Raw genomic sequence first — 17,294 nt, forward strand, 5'->3', positions numbered from 1 at the left:
TAATTAAAATGATCACCTATCATCGGCATTCAATACATAAATTGAAAATGTGTTGTTCACATTAGTTGATTGCATCTGACAGACCTCATTGTAGAGCACAAAAAATGCAAATTTGCCTGTAAAATGAAAATATAAAGCATACATCTTTAAGTTTAATTTACCAGTTACGTGATCATATAATTATATATTTATATTGTTAATGCCATTACATAGCTTTTCACTCAAACTACAAAGTAAAGTCCCAATAATGGCCATATTTCTCTCTTAAATGACCACAAGCAGTTATTGTAACTGGTTCTTTTACAGCTCTTCTGAGACCTAGCATCAGTTGTTCTCTGATACTGAACATTTTAAATTATAGTATTTCAAATTGATAACACTAAGACAAGATGAACTGTGCTAAATAGTTTTCCAAATAGGAATTCTGGAAGAAGCAGGTGAGTATAACAAATGTGTAGTCATCTATTGGTAGAAATGCATACATTGAAGCGGTGTGTGAATTAGGCAATATTAAAGAACAACATTCAAGGTTAGAAACTGTTCTCAGTAAATTACTAAGAGTTATTGAGAAGAGATGGATAAAATCAGGTGAATTTATCAATCCTGAGAGGTGTCTAGTGAGCTCAAATAGAAAATGTGCATGTGTAACTATCATGTCTGGACAGAATAGGACTCTGCTTTAATATGCTATGCTTGAATGGCATGCTCAGACTCACAGGTCAGCTCACACATTAATAAAGGTAATTTAACCAAGATACAGTAGTGTTTCTAGAACTAAAAGTTCCTTCCCCTTCCCCTCCCCTGGTATAAGTCATTGCTTCCAGGAAGTGGGAGGGTAAATTGTTTACCTATTTTTTTAATGCCTAAAGGCTTTCCTTGGTGTATACTGCAAGAGTTCCTAAATTAGAGTATAGGCAGAAGATGGTTGCTGACCCAGCTATGTAATGTGCTCGTAAGAATAAAGAGGCAATACTGGACAACTCATAGCCTAATGTTCTTTCACACTACAGAAAGAAAAATGCTGAGCTACTTTCAAGTGTTCGGTAAAAAATCAGAAAGGTATAGATCAGAATCTTAAATTGAAACCCAAAATTGCTTTGAAACTAAAATGTCTGTCCTACTGAGTCAGTGACAACTGTACCAGTTTCTTAATAATATTCATGTTATGTATATATAGCTCTATCTTTAAAAGATTTACATTATCTGGCCAAATGCTTTTTGTTCCATCTCCACTAGTTAATCTAGTTGATTTTTCAATCAACATCTTTCCATTTCCTTATCTATTATTTATTCTTTCACACAAAATTCAGATCCTCTGAATATACTTCAACATGTGTCTTTCTTTGCTAACTTCATCGTATTGATTTTGTGGATATTGATCTCAGCTCTACAGCTGACAAAAATTTCAACTCACTCAATTTCACCTGAAGCAATAGCTTAACAGCTGCCTGAACAATCCCACACAGTAGTAAAACAGGCTGCAGCTTTGTTTTCGGAACAGTTCAATTAGTTCCTGCATTGGCTTATAGTTTTACTGCAGTTTCACCATTTTATTACTTCAACATGGCTCTCACTTGTTAAGTTTTTCACGTATTTCTCTTGGAGGTACTGACATTTTGATCATATTGAGAGCAATTGCTCTTCCTGCCTCATCCTAGTAGTTATTCTGAGTGATATACTGGACGGGTTTCATTTCATTCTCATTTGTTGACTCCTAGGTTAGCACAATTTTTAGCAAGATTATTTGACAGCATCTTAGTAAAAGCATTAGATCAGTATTGAATGACAGGGCAGACTTGACAGGCTAAATGTCTTACTTCTGGCACGATGTTCCTTTTCTGTTTGGAGTATGCAACGGGATGGCCCAGGTATCATAATTAAGATCAGTGTTTTTTTTATATATGTAATACATTTTCCAGACTTGCATTTAGAGAAAACAATGAGAAAATCTCTGAATGATACAAAACTTAACAACCTACCTTGCAGTGAGCATGACAGCAACAGACATTAGAAGGTCATAGACGAATACTGAAATGGGCATATGGCAGGTGAAATTTTATACAGATACTTGTGGAGAATTCACATTTGCAGAATTCACATGCAAAAAGGATTACAAATTTCTGAAAGTGACATGTCATGTTGGGATGGAAATTAAGTAGTTGTTCCTTAGCTTCATTAGTGAGGGCATGGAATAAAAAAAACAAGGAAATCATGCTAAACACTCACAAATCACTGATTTGACTTCAGCTGCAGTAATGTGTATAGTTCTGAACCCCATACTTTAAGATTGATGTTAAGGTCCTGGAGAGGCTGCAAAGGAGATTTACCAGATTGTTATCTGGGATATGGAGTTCAGTCAGTTGGAGGGTTTAGAAAAGCTGGTATTGTTCCCCTTAGAATGGATAAAGTTAAAGAAGCAATCTACCAAAAGGATTCAAAATTACGAGATGAGTTAGATTTATGCAGTTGAGAGAAATTATTTCATCTAGTACATGGACCAGTAACCACAGAACATATATGCAAAATAACTGGCAAAAGAACGAAAACAAAAATGGGGAGAGGGTTATTGATAACTGGAAGACACGATCTGACATGAGGGTGGAATCAAAAAAAGCTTTTAAAAAGACCATTGGATGTATACCTAAAGAATTGTAGGCGATAGGAACAAAGGGGACTGTGAGGCAACACTTTCAATGAAAAGGCTGAATGTGCTCCTCCTTATCATAAAACTTTATTCGAAAACTCTAATGTAAATTGCAATCTGTTGCAGGGTAATTCTCTACAACAATTATTGAGGTTGATGAAGACCAGCAACAGTAAAGTAATGCCAAGTTTTAAACTTCAAAATCCATACAAATGAGAAACAACTGATACAAAAAGATTTATTGTGCAGTCTGCAGTCTCCAAGCAAATTATGTGAATGGAGTTGAGCATTGTGCAAGATCATTAAAGTAGCAATTTGTACAAAAATCTTTCTTTTTCATGGTATTTAAATTATTCCAGCCTCTCTGCTGCTTTAGAACTACTCAGTCAACCTATTGTCTCAATCATGATATTGAGTACTTCTCAATAAATGCAGTAAAATCTGTGGTTATTAAGGAAACAAATTGCTCCAACAGTATGAGCAACTGATCGCCAATTAAGAGGCTGATGCTTCCCATCCATCTGTCCCTCCAATTGATTTCTCTTAGTTATACATTATAAATATAGATCATTCCAGTGTGTATTCAGAAATATGGATACAACACTACGTAGTTGTAAAGCATTTTTTGTCTTCGAAAATATATTGCAGATGGTCTTATCTCATTTGAAGGGAATTGGCTGCGAGCTGATCACAAAGAAAAGTTGTCATTATTAGAAAGACAAACATATGCCAAATGGATTTCAACTAATGCAGATATGCAGTCAACTACTTTGGAGTTAGAAAGGTAGAGCAGGGTATGTCCTGAAAGGTGAAATACTAGAAACAGTGAAGGCCCAAAAGAGAGTTGGTGGTCCAAGTACCTAGAACATTTCACATAAACAGGCATGGAAGATAATCACAAAGGCTAATAGAATGCTGGCTTTTATATTTTCTTCCCTGCCTTTAGGTAGGTCTGACCCACAGCCACAACCTCTATCATGTCTGGGGTATGGATACAGTTCCCAAAGCCCCCCAGCAGGGCACCAATCTGATTTATGCCAGCCAACTGAATCAATTGGCCTTGTAAGTAGTGGAGCTTTCTGTGGTAGCATACACTTTTACAGGAACTGCTGGAATTAGGGATAGAGACAGTATAGACTCCAATTCTTTTGAGCACATAGCTGACCCAAAATCTCTCCTGCTCTTATCACCTGCCACTGATGTATGTTACGAGGATTTGCCAGTGGGTTCTCAACCAGTTTGTTATTGTTGTGCATCCATCATTTTCCTTGGTCATCAAGTCAGAGTGGATTTAAACTCAGAATCAGAGGTTCAAAAGCAGGGATACTACCAATCATATCACAAGACCCACCCACCCACCCATCCCCTCCCCCCAACCCCTTCATACAATGCATTAGGATTCATCCCTTAACTATAAAAAGCTTGGTCAGACGACATCTGGAGTACTGTGGGCAGTATGAGCACTGTAGCTTAGGAATAGTAATTTATTTTCATTGTTTCTCCTCATTCTTCTTACTGAAATATTACTTTACAGTGTCCAATGTTGAATCGAAATTGGCACGTGTCTGTTCATTTCATCAGTCTGAGTATCTTCCTGATGTCTGTTGTTCTTCATTGCTTGTACATTTCTGATTTCCAGAACTTTGAAAGTCTGCCCTGTATGTTCAAATCTAGGTTGTTTTTTATGTAAACAAAAATGCAGTACTAATACCAATCTTTGAGAAACATCAATGCATACTTTATTTTGGTGTTAAAAAAAAACAATTGCCTGCTACCATGCTGTGTCCCTTAGTTAATTTTATATTATGCTGTCACTGTTCCTCTTCGCTTTAGTTTTGCTAAAATGTGTTTCATGTAAACTGTAGCAAATATAACTTGAAAATGTACATTAACAACCTTTACCACACTACTCTCAAATCTTTTTATTGATCAAGTAACAATTCTGTGCTGACTTTTGGTGCACACTCCATATGTTATAAAATATGGTTGACTCTTAACTGCCCTCTACAATGATGAGAGTGTGGTGCTAGAAAAACACATTGCAGGTCAGGCAACATCCAAAGAGCAGGAGAATCAATGTTTCGGGTATAAGCCCTTCATCAGGAATGCAGGGCTTATGCCTGAAATGTCAATTCTCCTGCTCCTCGGATGCTGCCTGACCTGCTGTGCTTTTCCAGCACCACATTCTCGACTCTGATCTCCAGCATCTGCAGTCCTCACTTTCTCCTGCCCTCGACAATGGCCCAGACAGGAGGCTGGAAGATTACAGCAAGCTAGGCAGCATCAAGAGGTGAAGAAGTCGATGTTTTGGGTGTAACCCAATGGCTCAGCAAGTCACTAAGTTCAAGGTCATTTAGGGATGGTGTACAAATGTTGGCTTTGCCTGTGATGCCTAGATCCCACACAAGATTATTGTGCTAACCATTTTGCAACTAACAATGTTATGAATACCGGCATGTAACCTAACATGTGTTCACCTTTCCCTGATTTTTAACAGGGGTATTAATGTTTGCAATCCTAATTCTTTGGTACAATTTTCAGATCTGAAGATGACTGGAAGATTGTAGTCAAGGCTGCTGCAATTTCTATCCGTAATTCCTTCAGTAACTTCAAATGAATCCTATCTAGACTGAAAGAATTCCACTGAGGTGTGCCAAAACTTATAACTTCCTCCTTCTTGCCTATTCTAAAACTACCCAGTCTCTAAAACCCTCTTCTGTACTGCTCCATTGGCAGCAAGTTCTTTTGTAGCAAAGACAAAAAAACAGAAGGCTGAATCTTGTACCTTTTATGACTAAGTGCCAGTTGCATCATACCACTGGTGGGATTTTCATCAGGTGATCTGGTGAGATTTCTTACCATATTTCATCAAACTTTCTCATTATTACCGACCCTGCCCTTATGGTGATTCCAGCCCTATCTTTTCACATGCTGTTCCCAAAACAATTCATGGTATCACAGTTATCTGCTGAAGATCTGGCATCCCTTGTGTCCACACGATCTTTAAAACATCAAAACATCATTGCGCAGCTAAACACTGGCAATCAGCTTTGCCTCTCACCAGCAACATCCTGCACAGCAGCAGCAAAGTAACACTGCTAATGGCATACTGGCTGACATGCCCCAAACACATGCAACTCCATTCTCTCACACTCATTGTTGTTTAATTATCAGACCATACTGTTACCCTCTAAGTACCTGCTACTCTGTCCCCAGTGTTTGTTGGGGACCTGTAGCCTATCACTGTGCATTAGAGGAACATCATATATAAATAAATAATAGGACAATACTAAACAAACTTTTATTTATAGCAATTAAAAGCAAACACAACCAGAATAAACAGTTAAAAATCACACAACACCAGGTTATAGTCCAACAAGTTTATTTGGAAGCACTAGCTTTCACAGCGCTGCTCCTTTGGACTATAACCTGGTGTTGTGTAATTTTTAAACTTTGGACATGACAGTCCAACACTCCAAAGAATAAACAGAGGCTGCAGTTTCCACTCCTCCACCACAATGCAACCCAATGCTAGATCATGACCTATGATTAGTCCAGTCCTTGATTATCTATTGCTCCCAGCTTTCATTTACTGTAACTGGATGTCAATCAGACTGTCTGGTTTGTAGCACCTCACACAAAGGAGAGTGACCTCCTCCCCAGTGTCCTCATCCTCTTCCTCAGTAGACCGCTCCTGTTCTCCCAGTTCCTCAGCAATTATCACATTGCCTGTGCCTTCTGCAATTGTACAGAGCACATTAGGATGAAGCAGCGCACTAACTGGAGTGACCCCAGCCTCTCAACTCTTCACCACATTCCTTCAGCCCAGTCGACCTCCTAACCACTGCACATCGTGCAATCATATTTTTAGGAGCCCAATCATCTGCTTCACCGTGTACATGCACCAATTAGATGAAGGTGCCACACATTTCATCAAAAAGGGAGTGCTTGCTTCACCTTCCCATGAAAGATCTACATCAATCATGCAACTTTCTATTCTATTCAATGGAGCCCATCATTATACTTCCATAATATATAATGAAACAATGTATCCATCCTCCTACAAGACACTTGGAATTTCAGAAGTAGTGGGACTATTTGGTCAGTATTCACCTCCTTTCAAGTCATTGCTGCTAACTTCTGCATTATTGAGATGCCAATGTTAGATTTGGGAGCACCAATGGCATGGTGCAATTCACCTTTGACTGGCATTTGAAGCTTAAATATGTTTACTCTGCATTCATTGAAAACATACGATGAAATGATTGCTAAGTGAAGCTGCAGTTTACAAATGATATGCTTCATATTTCCCTTTCAGCGACCTAAGTCCAACAAACATGATTCCATGCTTTCACCCAAACTAATATTGACTCCACCCACCTTGGATGCTGTACCAGCCATTTTCTAGATGTGAAATGCTACTAGAGAGTGGCAAATAACGGCTGGGAATACATCTTGCGGTGGGCACCATAAGCACCAAGCTCTGCCTGGTAGCCAGGTAATCTCCCCAGAGCTTCCACATATGCTTTCACTTTACACTATAATGAAAGTCCATTTCCAACCAGCTTCCCTCCAAACATGAAAGAACCCCTTTGCATCCTCCTCAGCAATCAACATAACCAGATAACCAGGATTGCATTTGCCCTAGACATCTGACCAACTTTGACAAATAGCCCTCAGATATGACTGACCAGGCCATGTGTTTTGCAGCTCAGCGACTGATGACTAGTTTCCCAGACTGCCTGGAATGATTCAAAAGGACTGATCATCACCCACTCGCCAGACTGAACTTGGCCACACCTTCTGACTGTGTCTAGCCTAAGTGGATGACTGACTATGGCCAAGTCCCTTTACTGTGCCTGTGACTGATGGTACCAGAACCCCTGACTGACCTTTGACAGGACAGAGGGCCAGTTCCTATCCACTTTCTGACATGGTCATTCAGCATATTTACTACACAGGCTGCTGGCACATGTTGCAGATGCTAAACTGACACAAACTCAAGATGAAATCCTCAACCACCTGACATCCCTCATGACCAAGCAGCCTGTATATCTGAATAAAACAGCACATCAATTTGGCAGCATTGATATCCTTTAGGTTCTGGTCAAAGCATGTTTACAGGCATGCACAACACAGCAGGCATGCAGTGAGCATACAGGTAGGTTCTAAATGAGCAAACAGTAAAAGATCATACTCCCCTGATATGCAGCCTGGTCCAATCTGTGACCAGGGTGCCTATCCTCTGCACAGTGCCCTTGCTACACCTTTTCAGTGCTAGTTGCTGGTGTGCTCTGCAATACAGGTCCATGTTAAGTGTCCTGCAAGTGGATCAAGAGATGGCAAGAGGATTGTGAGATGTTGACAAGTGTCAATGCCAATGTCTGTGGATGGGGTATGTGTGTGGCTGATGGCCATGGATCAGGGTCTGAGCAACATGGAGACCATTCACAGCCTGTGGTGAGCTGAAGGCACCAGGTACACGCTGACATCCACGTCGAGAATTTGAGGTATAGCTCGTTCAGTGAGATAGTAAGCTGAATATTGGAGGTGGGTTGTACCATTTGTAATGCATTTAACAACATATAATTTCCCTCAATTTACAACACAATCTTGCCTCTCTGTCTGGCAGACAGGTCACATTTATCACACGATAATGCCACAAATCTCACTGTAGCCCACATCATTCAAGGCCCTCAAGGATTTCAATGATAGTATTCATTTTGCACCACCGCCATCTCAAGTGCATACCCTTATTGATTCCAAGCTTCTTTTGACCACATATTGACTATTTATTAGCTTATAAAATACTTTTGTAGTCCCTTTTAATTATTAACATTATTCTGTTCTGCTACTCACTGTGCCCCTTTTATTTCTCATATAGTTCTCTTACGATCTATATTCAGCTTGATTCTTTGCTGTATCACAATCCTTAAATAATTCTTTCCACATTATCGTTTGTTTAAAGCAGAGGGATTTCTTGGAATATCTAGAATGGTAAAATTGGCAAGGAAAGAAACAAAATACATCAGCGTCCACATAAGCAGTTGCTTGTCTCCCAACCATAACAGCAGTAAATGCACAGGCAAACTCAAAATTATCTTAGGTTTAGAGAAGAGAATTTCATTCCTCATTTAAAACCATTGTCGGTCCATGTTTAAATAGGCTGTACTGAACCAAACTTGAAATGACTGTTACATTTAGGTAACAATCTGAAAGTGTATATTTCATTCATTAGAACACTTACAAATGTGCAGCAGTAAAGAAAGAAAGAAGGTAGTTAGATTTATATGATATTTTACAACCTCCAATAATCGATGGAGCTTCCTTGCTCTTTATAAGGAATTGGAGCAGACAATTTGCATGTAGCAAGCTTCCACTACCATTGATGAAATTAAAGATCACAGTCTGATGATAGATAAATATTCACCAAAATTTTAAGAATTAAGGTCTTTCTTTGAAACTTCAATATTTTTATGTATAGCTATGTGGACTTATTATCATGGCAGATGTCACAATCATCTCTTGGACTACTAGAAATAAACCATGTTGTAAGAACAGGCAAGCACACTACTTAATCAGGTAAAAATTAATTTACTCTCAAATCATCATACTGATAGCTTAATAAATGGGATTTTATCTAAAACATGTACCCAGCAACAATTCTACTAATCCTACATAAAGTTATTAAACAGCAAATGAGTATTTGATTTATTTCATACCATGGCTCAACACTGCTGCCTCTCAGTGCCAGGGACCCGGGTTCGATTCCAACCTCAGACCATGCTAAATTGCCCACAGTGTTCAGGGATGTGTAGGTTAATTGCATTAGCCACAGGAATTGCAGAGTTAGAGAGAAGGGGATAGTTCTGGGTGGGATGCTCTTCAGAGGGTTGGTGTGAACTTGTTGGGCCGAATGGCCTGTTTCCACACTATGGAGATTCTATGATTCGATACAATATACATAGTAAGCAGAAGCAACGCAATTTTCTTAGCATGAAAACTTTTTCTTATTTTGAAGGTGTTTCTTGAGGTAGCTATCTTTTGGTATTCATTTGCTGAACCTCTATGCCAGAAGGGTAACATTTCTTCTGTGAGAAATAGTATAGGAATATAAACTGCAAAAATTTATAAAGAATAACCTAAAGGATAAATAGGGCACTCAGTCATGCATTATACATGTAACTCAATTTGAATGTAACTGACAAAAATTGGACAAATTAAAAATATTAAATGCTTTAGAGTTTCTTTTCAGAGGACATTATCCAGAAATTAAAAATCATTAATGACAACTATTAAAAACACACTGTACAACATGCTTTATTCATAAGCAGGTACAGAAGGCATTACATCACATTTGGTACAACAAGCAATTAAGCAATGTTCATCAATTCTAACTTTGGCACAGCAATGTCAGCCTGACAAAGTGTGTACCCCGGTTTAATTGTGAAGGGTAAAACAGGTACCCCTTTACTTAGACCAAACAAGACTCCATTTACAACTTTTGTTTAGTGCTAAGTTTAGCTGCCAGTGACATAAAGTGTGTTAAGACACCACATGACAACTGTGCGTACTACAATACGAAACAGCTCAATCCTCAAGTTTATGACTTTAGAAGAGCAAAATGGGCCAGTTTTATAGAAATTTCAGAACTCAGCACCTTCACCTGCAAAAACCTGTTTTGTCTGTATCATAAGATTTGCATTGTTAAGCATCCCTCTATATTACATGCTTCATTCCTCCCAACCTCCCAGACACTCACCAGGCTTTCATTTTTACTTCAGACATTTTATTTGCTTTAGGTCAGTTTAGTATTGTGTATAATATTCATCCTGAATCAAAGAATTGTGAAGGGGTTTGTATATTATACACAGAAGGTTTCATCGAATAAATCATGACGATAGTATACTGTATTAATCTCAGTTTGTTTTATTTACAATGCTCAAATATTTATATTTCATTACCTCCCATTAAATATCTCTTATGGTATAACTACTCTGACATCATATCTTTTTCAGCATGACTTCACAAAACAGTTGAATAACCCTTAGAGCTTCAAACACAGCATTAAGCCTTTGTAAGCTGTTTACTATTGTGACACAGCAGGACAACTTTCAGGGGAAGTCAGGAAATACTTCTCATATTTATCATAATGAATAAAACCTTACATTGTACCATCCATCTCATGAAAAATAAACGGTATTTAACAATTCTTCTTCAGGTAGCCTCTATATAAATTTAAATGGAATTTACAATATGCAAGTTCAAGGTCTCTGTCATACTGATGTAACTAGTAGCTTATCAGGCTGACAAAAGAGTTGAATACTGAAAGGGTGAAGAGTTGAAAGAGTTGCAGCTTCAACATCCTCTGCTGTTTTGCAACCATTTATCAAGAGTACGCATTCTTAAAAGCCATAATGTTTGAAAACTGCTTAGGGACTGCAACAGTTAAAAAGCATACAACATTAGGGGAACAAAGTGAGTTAGGGACATTCCTATCTAAATAGTCTTTTAAAAACTACTGAACAAGGAAATTCTCTCAAAAATCCAAAATGGGTTTCTGCCTCCATACTCGTTCATCTTTGATGTAGTAAAACCTTTTACTTTTCAGCATTTTCTAAGAATATTAAGGAAAATAAAAGTCTACCAACCATTAAGTAACAAAAACCTGGCAACATAATTGTTAAGATGTGAAAGATTATATTCCAGATCGTACAACTATAAATTTCAAGCCCAATTGTCTCTCCTAAGAGCATGTATAAAGCTGTTTTGTTGGAAATTCTACCACAAATAACAAATGGAATAAAAGCTCTATTCTATACTTGCTGGGGGTAGTATGCTTTACTATGCCCTCTGCAGGACAAACAGTGGTAAGGAATATGATGTAAGGCTAAAAATTCACTATGCGATCTTCTCTTTTGTGTACACAAGCCGTTACAAAGTGGTGCCTTTGACGAGACAGAAATATTAAAGAGCTAAGTTCCTTTCGGTGGTGTCCATTTCAAACAGCTTGAGTCGATGGTTTTGTTTCCGTTCGTTCGCTTTGCTTCTTTGGCCAGCCACTCATCTATTAGATCCTGAAGTGAAATTTGTCAAAAAACAGTAATGTAACAGCTGACAGTAGATGTATACAATCAATAGTTTAATTCAGACAGTTTACTTGATTTAGGTCAGTTTAGATTTGCGCAGAATATTCACCCTGAATCAAGGAATTGTGGAGGGGATTATATATAATACACAGGTTTCACTGAAAAAAAATCATGACATTAGTTTACTGTACATTTTATCAACATTAAGTTTTAGCTGACAATTTATCAAAAATATCACTGCAATTGAAGAGTACGTGTTAATCATTTAAAATTTGTCACAGTCCATTTTTTTGTAATAAAGTTGTTAACTGAACCAAAATTCATCTTAGGGATCATAAAGTTGCCTGAGAGGCAAACCAGTAAAAAGACTGTGTTTAATAATAAGTCATTGCATGAATAAAGTCTTTGTCAATAATATTTACTTATATATTGTTAAATTTAGGACAGGCTGAGTCAGAAGACTGAGTTAAAAAACATTTCCAGAATCTCAATTTGTGGTGCAATGTCAGAATTGCCATTTCTTGCATGGTACGCGCCATCTGTCAAATCAAATGGTTGTAAAAGATCTTATGGTGCTACTGCAGAAGAGTAGGGGCAATATCTTGACTTTGTGGCCAACATGTATCATTCAAGAAAAACTGTGCAAGATTTTTGGCCCTTGCGTGCAAATTGACTACTCAGTTTGCCTACAAAACAATATTGGCAATTCACATTTGTTAGTTGTGAAGCACTTTGATACTTACATATGTCAAAGGCAGTATTTAAGCACAAGTTTTTCTTTTCAGAACTATTTTAGCAGTTCCAACAAGTTAATCATAAGTTTTCCTACAGGGGTTTGGGGCCTGGGGAAAAGAGGTGCTACACTAAATCGTAAACTTGCTAACAGGGAACAGTTTTGTTATGCAGAGCAGTAAAAAATGCCGCCCTCTGCAAAGGGTGACTTATTTCAGCACTACTTCCTATTGAAAAGAGTTGGAAATTTGCTGATTAACCAGTTCAATGATGTTATCACACACGCCTTGAGCAGGTGGGACTTGAATCCAGGTATGCAAAGGTTGATAATAAACATAATCATTGCCATCAAACTTTATTACCTGTCGTTTTAAAACCAAATGTTTTCCCTTCCAGTATTTCAGCATCTGTAATGCCTGAAGAGTGCTGACAATGTCCACAGGATTCACTGCAGTTTCTTGACTGATTTCTACAAAAATAAGATGTTTTGGGTAATGTGTTATACAATATAAAAATGGCTGCTCCGATTAACAAATGTCCATCTATATAACTTCAGAATAATAAAGTAGCATGGACTGAGAACAACTTCAATGCTGCCTCCCAAAAGGGAATGCTCCTCTCATGGTATATGGCACAATCCTTTTTAGAAAACTGCACTCTGCTTTGCATCAAAATCAGACTGTACCCCAGCTGAGTACTTGTGATGCTATTTTAGCAGTATTTGCGAGGCAAATCTACACTGAAAATAAAGTAAGAGTAGATTAAATCTACAAAAGGAAAAACAGCACAGTACCTGCTTTCTCAAACTTCAACTTTTGTTGCAGAAAATGTATTATTTTATACAAGGTCTAGTCATTGATTTTTTTTTGAACAACTGACAGTGAAATATCTGATCTTACAATATTCCACAAAATGTATGAAGAATATTAAATTCATAACTTAGAATTTGCATTTGAACCAGAATAACACAATATAAATTGCATCCAGTATACAGGAGGTTCAGTTGATCGTATAATAAAGCTGGACAAATACAAAAAAAACATACAAATGTAAATAATTTTAACATCTGTAAAATTAAAAAAAATTCTAGCCACTCAAACCTTGACAAATCTCTGGATCTGAACACACTGTTTTTCAGGAATCAAAGATAAATTCTAATAGTGAAAGTGGAATTCAATAAATGATTCTAAAAATTTAGATCTTGACTTTCTAATCAAAATCTGCCTGTGAAACGGCTGCTAAAGTAGCACCATGCAAGCGATAAATAAAGGTGACCTTCTATTTGAATGTATTAAAATTGCAAACTATTATCTATTACAGGCAAACTGAAAGATGCTTAGTTTCCAAGGTAAATGGCACAACTACAAGGCATGTTTTATCATATACACACAATATTTATTTTGTCCTAACATTTGTTGTATAATATAGTGCACATAGCCAGAATTTTGTTTAAATGATAACAAGGCCAAAGCACTTGCAATGTTTGCGATCGAGTGACTTTCTAGCAATGAAGGCTTGACAAAATCCCCGCCAAGTATTCATGGAAACATTTTCTCCTTCTAACAAAATACATAACTTCTGCCCTGTAAGATTTGGTCATGACCAAATACACATGTTCCAAAAGACACTCAATATTCAAAAGGGTTAATCTGTGCTGTTTTACTTCACTGATAAGTCTCATTGAAAATATACGTGCATTTTTAAAAAGAATTGCAGTTCACTGCTTTTGTGAAAGTTTACATCCAATCAAGCGAATTGTGTGTTTGAAAATTAAGTAGTTGAACTTTCAATGGCTTTGTATGGATAACTGGCACCTCCACTTGAACTACTATTGATGACACTGTGATGTAATTGATTTTCCAGCTCTTACTTTCGAAGAATAATCTTAACCATGCCAAGAAAAATAAAACACTGCATTCAAGGTAAATGTACGTTTATGCAGGTTCTATTGCTGATTCTGTGCAATTAATTAAATTCCCCAAATCAATTTTGAATTCTTGTTGGAAGTCAAAATATTACCCATTTTGTATATCATAAAAAATGATAACCATTAATGATGCTGTTTTCTGAAGATGGTTTATTGCATCCATAATTTCATGCACTTCTACACCTGACTAGATTCTACCTCCATGACCTCAATTTCAGTTTCCTTCTTTAAAAAAATGCCTCCAATAAGTCTCTCTGTTCCACCTTTCAATCCCTGGCCAAGAGGCAAAGTAACCAATCTGTTCCGTAGGCCTGTCAATACCACTCTTCAGCTGCTGGCAAGGAAGTGCACAACACTACAAATGAATACCTTTCTTCTGTTCATCTTCACCTTGTTCTTACCTCATACCACATATCCAAATAATAACAAAACAATGAAGAAATTGGTGGGAAAACAAAAAAAACGAAGCCCTCACTTTCTGGTACTGTACATTGTAGCAATAGCATTTTGTGGTGCTGTCTGCACATAGATCATAAGAGTCATTGATTGCCTTGTTGATTAAAGACATCAGACAGTGCACCACACTTAATTCATAGGGGAATGTGGGGTAGTATTGAATAGGCTACTTGTAACTGTAGTTGCATTGCTATTGAGTTGATCTAGTCTGAGATAGGGAGATGGGGTGTGTAGTAGAGGAGGGATGGGTGGTGCGGTGGTGCAGCTAAGACATCAAATAGTGAGTAAACCCTTTTATTTTATTACACTTGCTTTTAAGTGTTGTGAATGTAATTGGTCTATTTTTGGTAGCGATATACAACAAAAGGAAAATGTAAATGCCTGCAAAATATTTCAAACCAAACGCATAGGATCCAGACAGAAGACATTATATTAGTTACTGAAATCTAAGTTTTGATCTATTTTCACCTTTGATAGAGATTTCCTTGCCCTGAAAGTTGTGCAAATACCGTAGAAGAACTTCCTTCCAATAGCTGCGGTAGCTGATAAGCCCCAGGTCGGACAGGGGACGTTCTGGGGAACCAACTTTTTCTTCTACTTTGGACAGCAAATAGCCTTTTACAGGAAATAAATTGTTGTAAAAATGAATTCATTTAGGGAAATATGCAGTATGCTTTAAATTCTTAGCATGATTGTTACAAGCTTTTTGGGTACTGTTATCGCTCAAAGGAAGAATCTGACCACCCAGCAATTAACGGATGGCACATCTTATGTCTTTTACAAAATGTTATTGCATGTCAAAAATAATTAATCAAAATAAGTGCTATTATCTTAACTCAGCTCAAAAATCTTTATGCTAGTAAAATCAGTATATTTCTAAAACATATGAGCTATGACATTAGCGATATGTAAATGATAACAGTAATTAGTTGCCAACCTGAATTTGCAAACATACAAATTACTCAAACCAGGCCATTCAGATTCTTGAGACTGCTCTGCCATTTGGAATGATCACAGCTGATGAGGTGATTGTGACCGAATTCCATTTTCCTCCCTACTCGCTAAACCCTTTGACTCCATTGTTAGTCAAGAATCTAGCTGCCTTAAAAATGTTCAACCCTGAGTCAATTGTTCTCTGGTGCACAGAATTCACGATCCTCAGAAAACCATTCTTACTTCTTTCTTAAAATGAAGGATTCCTAATTTTTAAAAACAGTATCCCTGATTCTCATCTCTCCCATAAGAGCAACATCCTCTCACTATCTCCCCTGTTAAGTCTCCTCAATCTTTTAAGCGTTTCAATAAATTCTTCTCTCAGTCTCCTAAACTTCAACAGACAGAGGTCCCAATGGTGTTCTCCACAATGTCTTCATCTCAGCAATCAATTGAGTACACTTTTGATGAAATATTTAATGCAATTGCATCCTTTCTTAAGGAACAAGACCAAGACAGTATACAGTACTCCATATGTAGTCTCACCAATCCTTTTTACACCTGTGGAAAAATGTTCCTACCTTTCGATTACATTTCCTTTGCAATCAAAATATTCTATATGTTTTCCTAGTCACTTACTGTACCTGCATCTTAACTGCATACCTGTAGCTACAGAATTCTGCAACCTCCATTCAGATTATATCCTTCCTGCCAAAGTAGACAAGCTCACATTCTCAGCATCATAACATCATTCAGGGCAGCATGTGGCTCAGTGGTTAGCACTGCTGTGTCGCAGTGCCACAGACCCAGGTGCAATTCCATTCTTTGCATGCTCTCCTGTGTCTTGTGACTTTCCTCTGCGTGCTTTGGTTTCCTCTCACAGTCCAAAGATGTGCACATTAGGTGGACTGGTTATGCTAAATTGCCCACAGTTTCCAGGGATGTGTAGACTAGGTGGATTAGACATGGGAAATGGAAGACTATAGGGAAGAAAGGGAGGGGATGAGTTTGGGTGGGATGCTCTTCGGAGAGTTGGTGTGGACTCCATGGGCCAAGTGGCCTGCTTCCACAGTGTAGAGATTCTATAATACTCCATCTGCCAAAAGTTTGTGCACTTAACCTACGTATATCCCTTTGCAAACTCCCTTATGACCACTTCACAACTTATTTTCCTACCTATCTCAGTCACATCAACAACAATGGCAACAATACATTCACTCCCTTTGTCCAAGTAACTCTCATAGATTATTAATAATTGAGGCCTTAGCACTGATCCCTGTAGAACTCCAGTTGTTATATCTTGCAAACCTGAAAATTACCCTTTCACACCTATTTGCTGTTTACTGCTGGCTGACCAATTATTAATCCATGTCAATAGCTGGCAGCAGTCAGAGAGTAGAGATAAAGAGGTCTTTTTCAAGATGGCAGCCAGTGACTAGTGGAATTCTGTGTGGGTTCAGACCACACGTTATACATTAACGATCTGGATGAAGGAACCGAGGGCATGGCCGCT

The 17,294-nt window shown here is 37.7% G+C and overlaps 1 protein-coding gene across 4 annotated transcripts in view; it reads right to left on the reverse strand.

Annotated features, from left to right (window-relative positions):
• Positions 1-9,948: 9,948 nt before the first annotated feature.
• Positions 9,949-17,294, reverse strand: part of kat7b (K(lysine) acetyltransferase 7b) — an 83,433-nt gene continuing 76,087 nt past the window's right edge. For all 4 annotated transcript variants that reach the window (XM_043675148.2, XM_043675147.2, XM_043675149.2 and 1 more), the window contains 3 exons: positions 15,317-15,463; positions 12,828-12,934; positions 9,949-11,721 (listed from right to left, as the gene is read on the reverse strand). In XM_043675148.2, coding sequence (XP_043531083.2) covers positions 11,620-11,721; positions 12,828-12,934; positions 15,317-15,463 — 356 coding nt within the window. In that variant the 3' untranslated portion in view covers positions 9,949-11,619. The remainder of the gene's footprint in view (positions 11,722-12,827; positions 12,935-15,316; positions 15,464-17,294) is intronic.

Source organism: Chiloscyllium plagiosum, unplaced genomic scaffold, assembly GCF_037043375.1.
Source record: "Chiloscyllium plagiosum isolate Xiang-an unplaced genomic scaffold, Cpla_swu_hap1 HiC_scaffold_32, whole genome shotgun sequence".
Classification (NCBI taxonomy): domain Eukaryota; kingdom Metazoa; phylum Chordata; class Chondrichthyes; order Orectolobiformes; family Hemiscylliidae; genus Chiloscyllium; species Chiloscyllium plagiosum.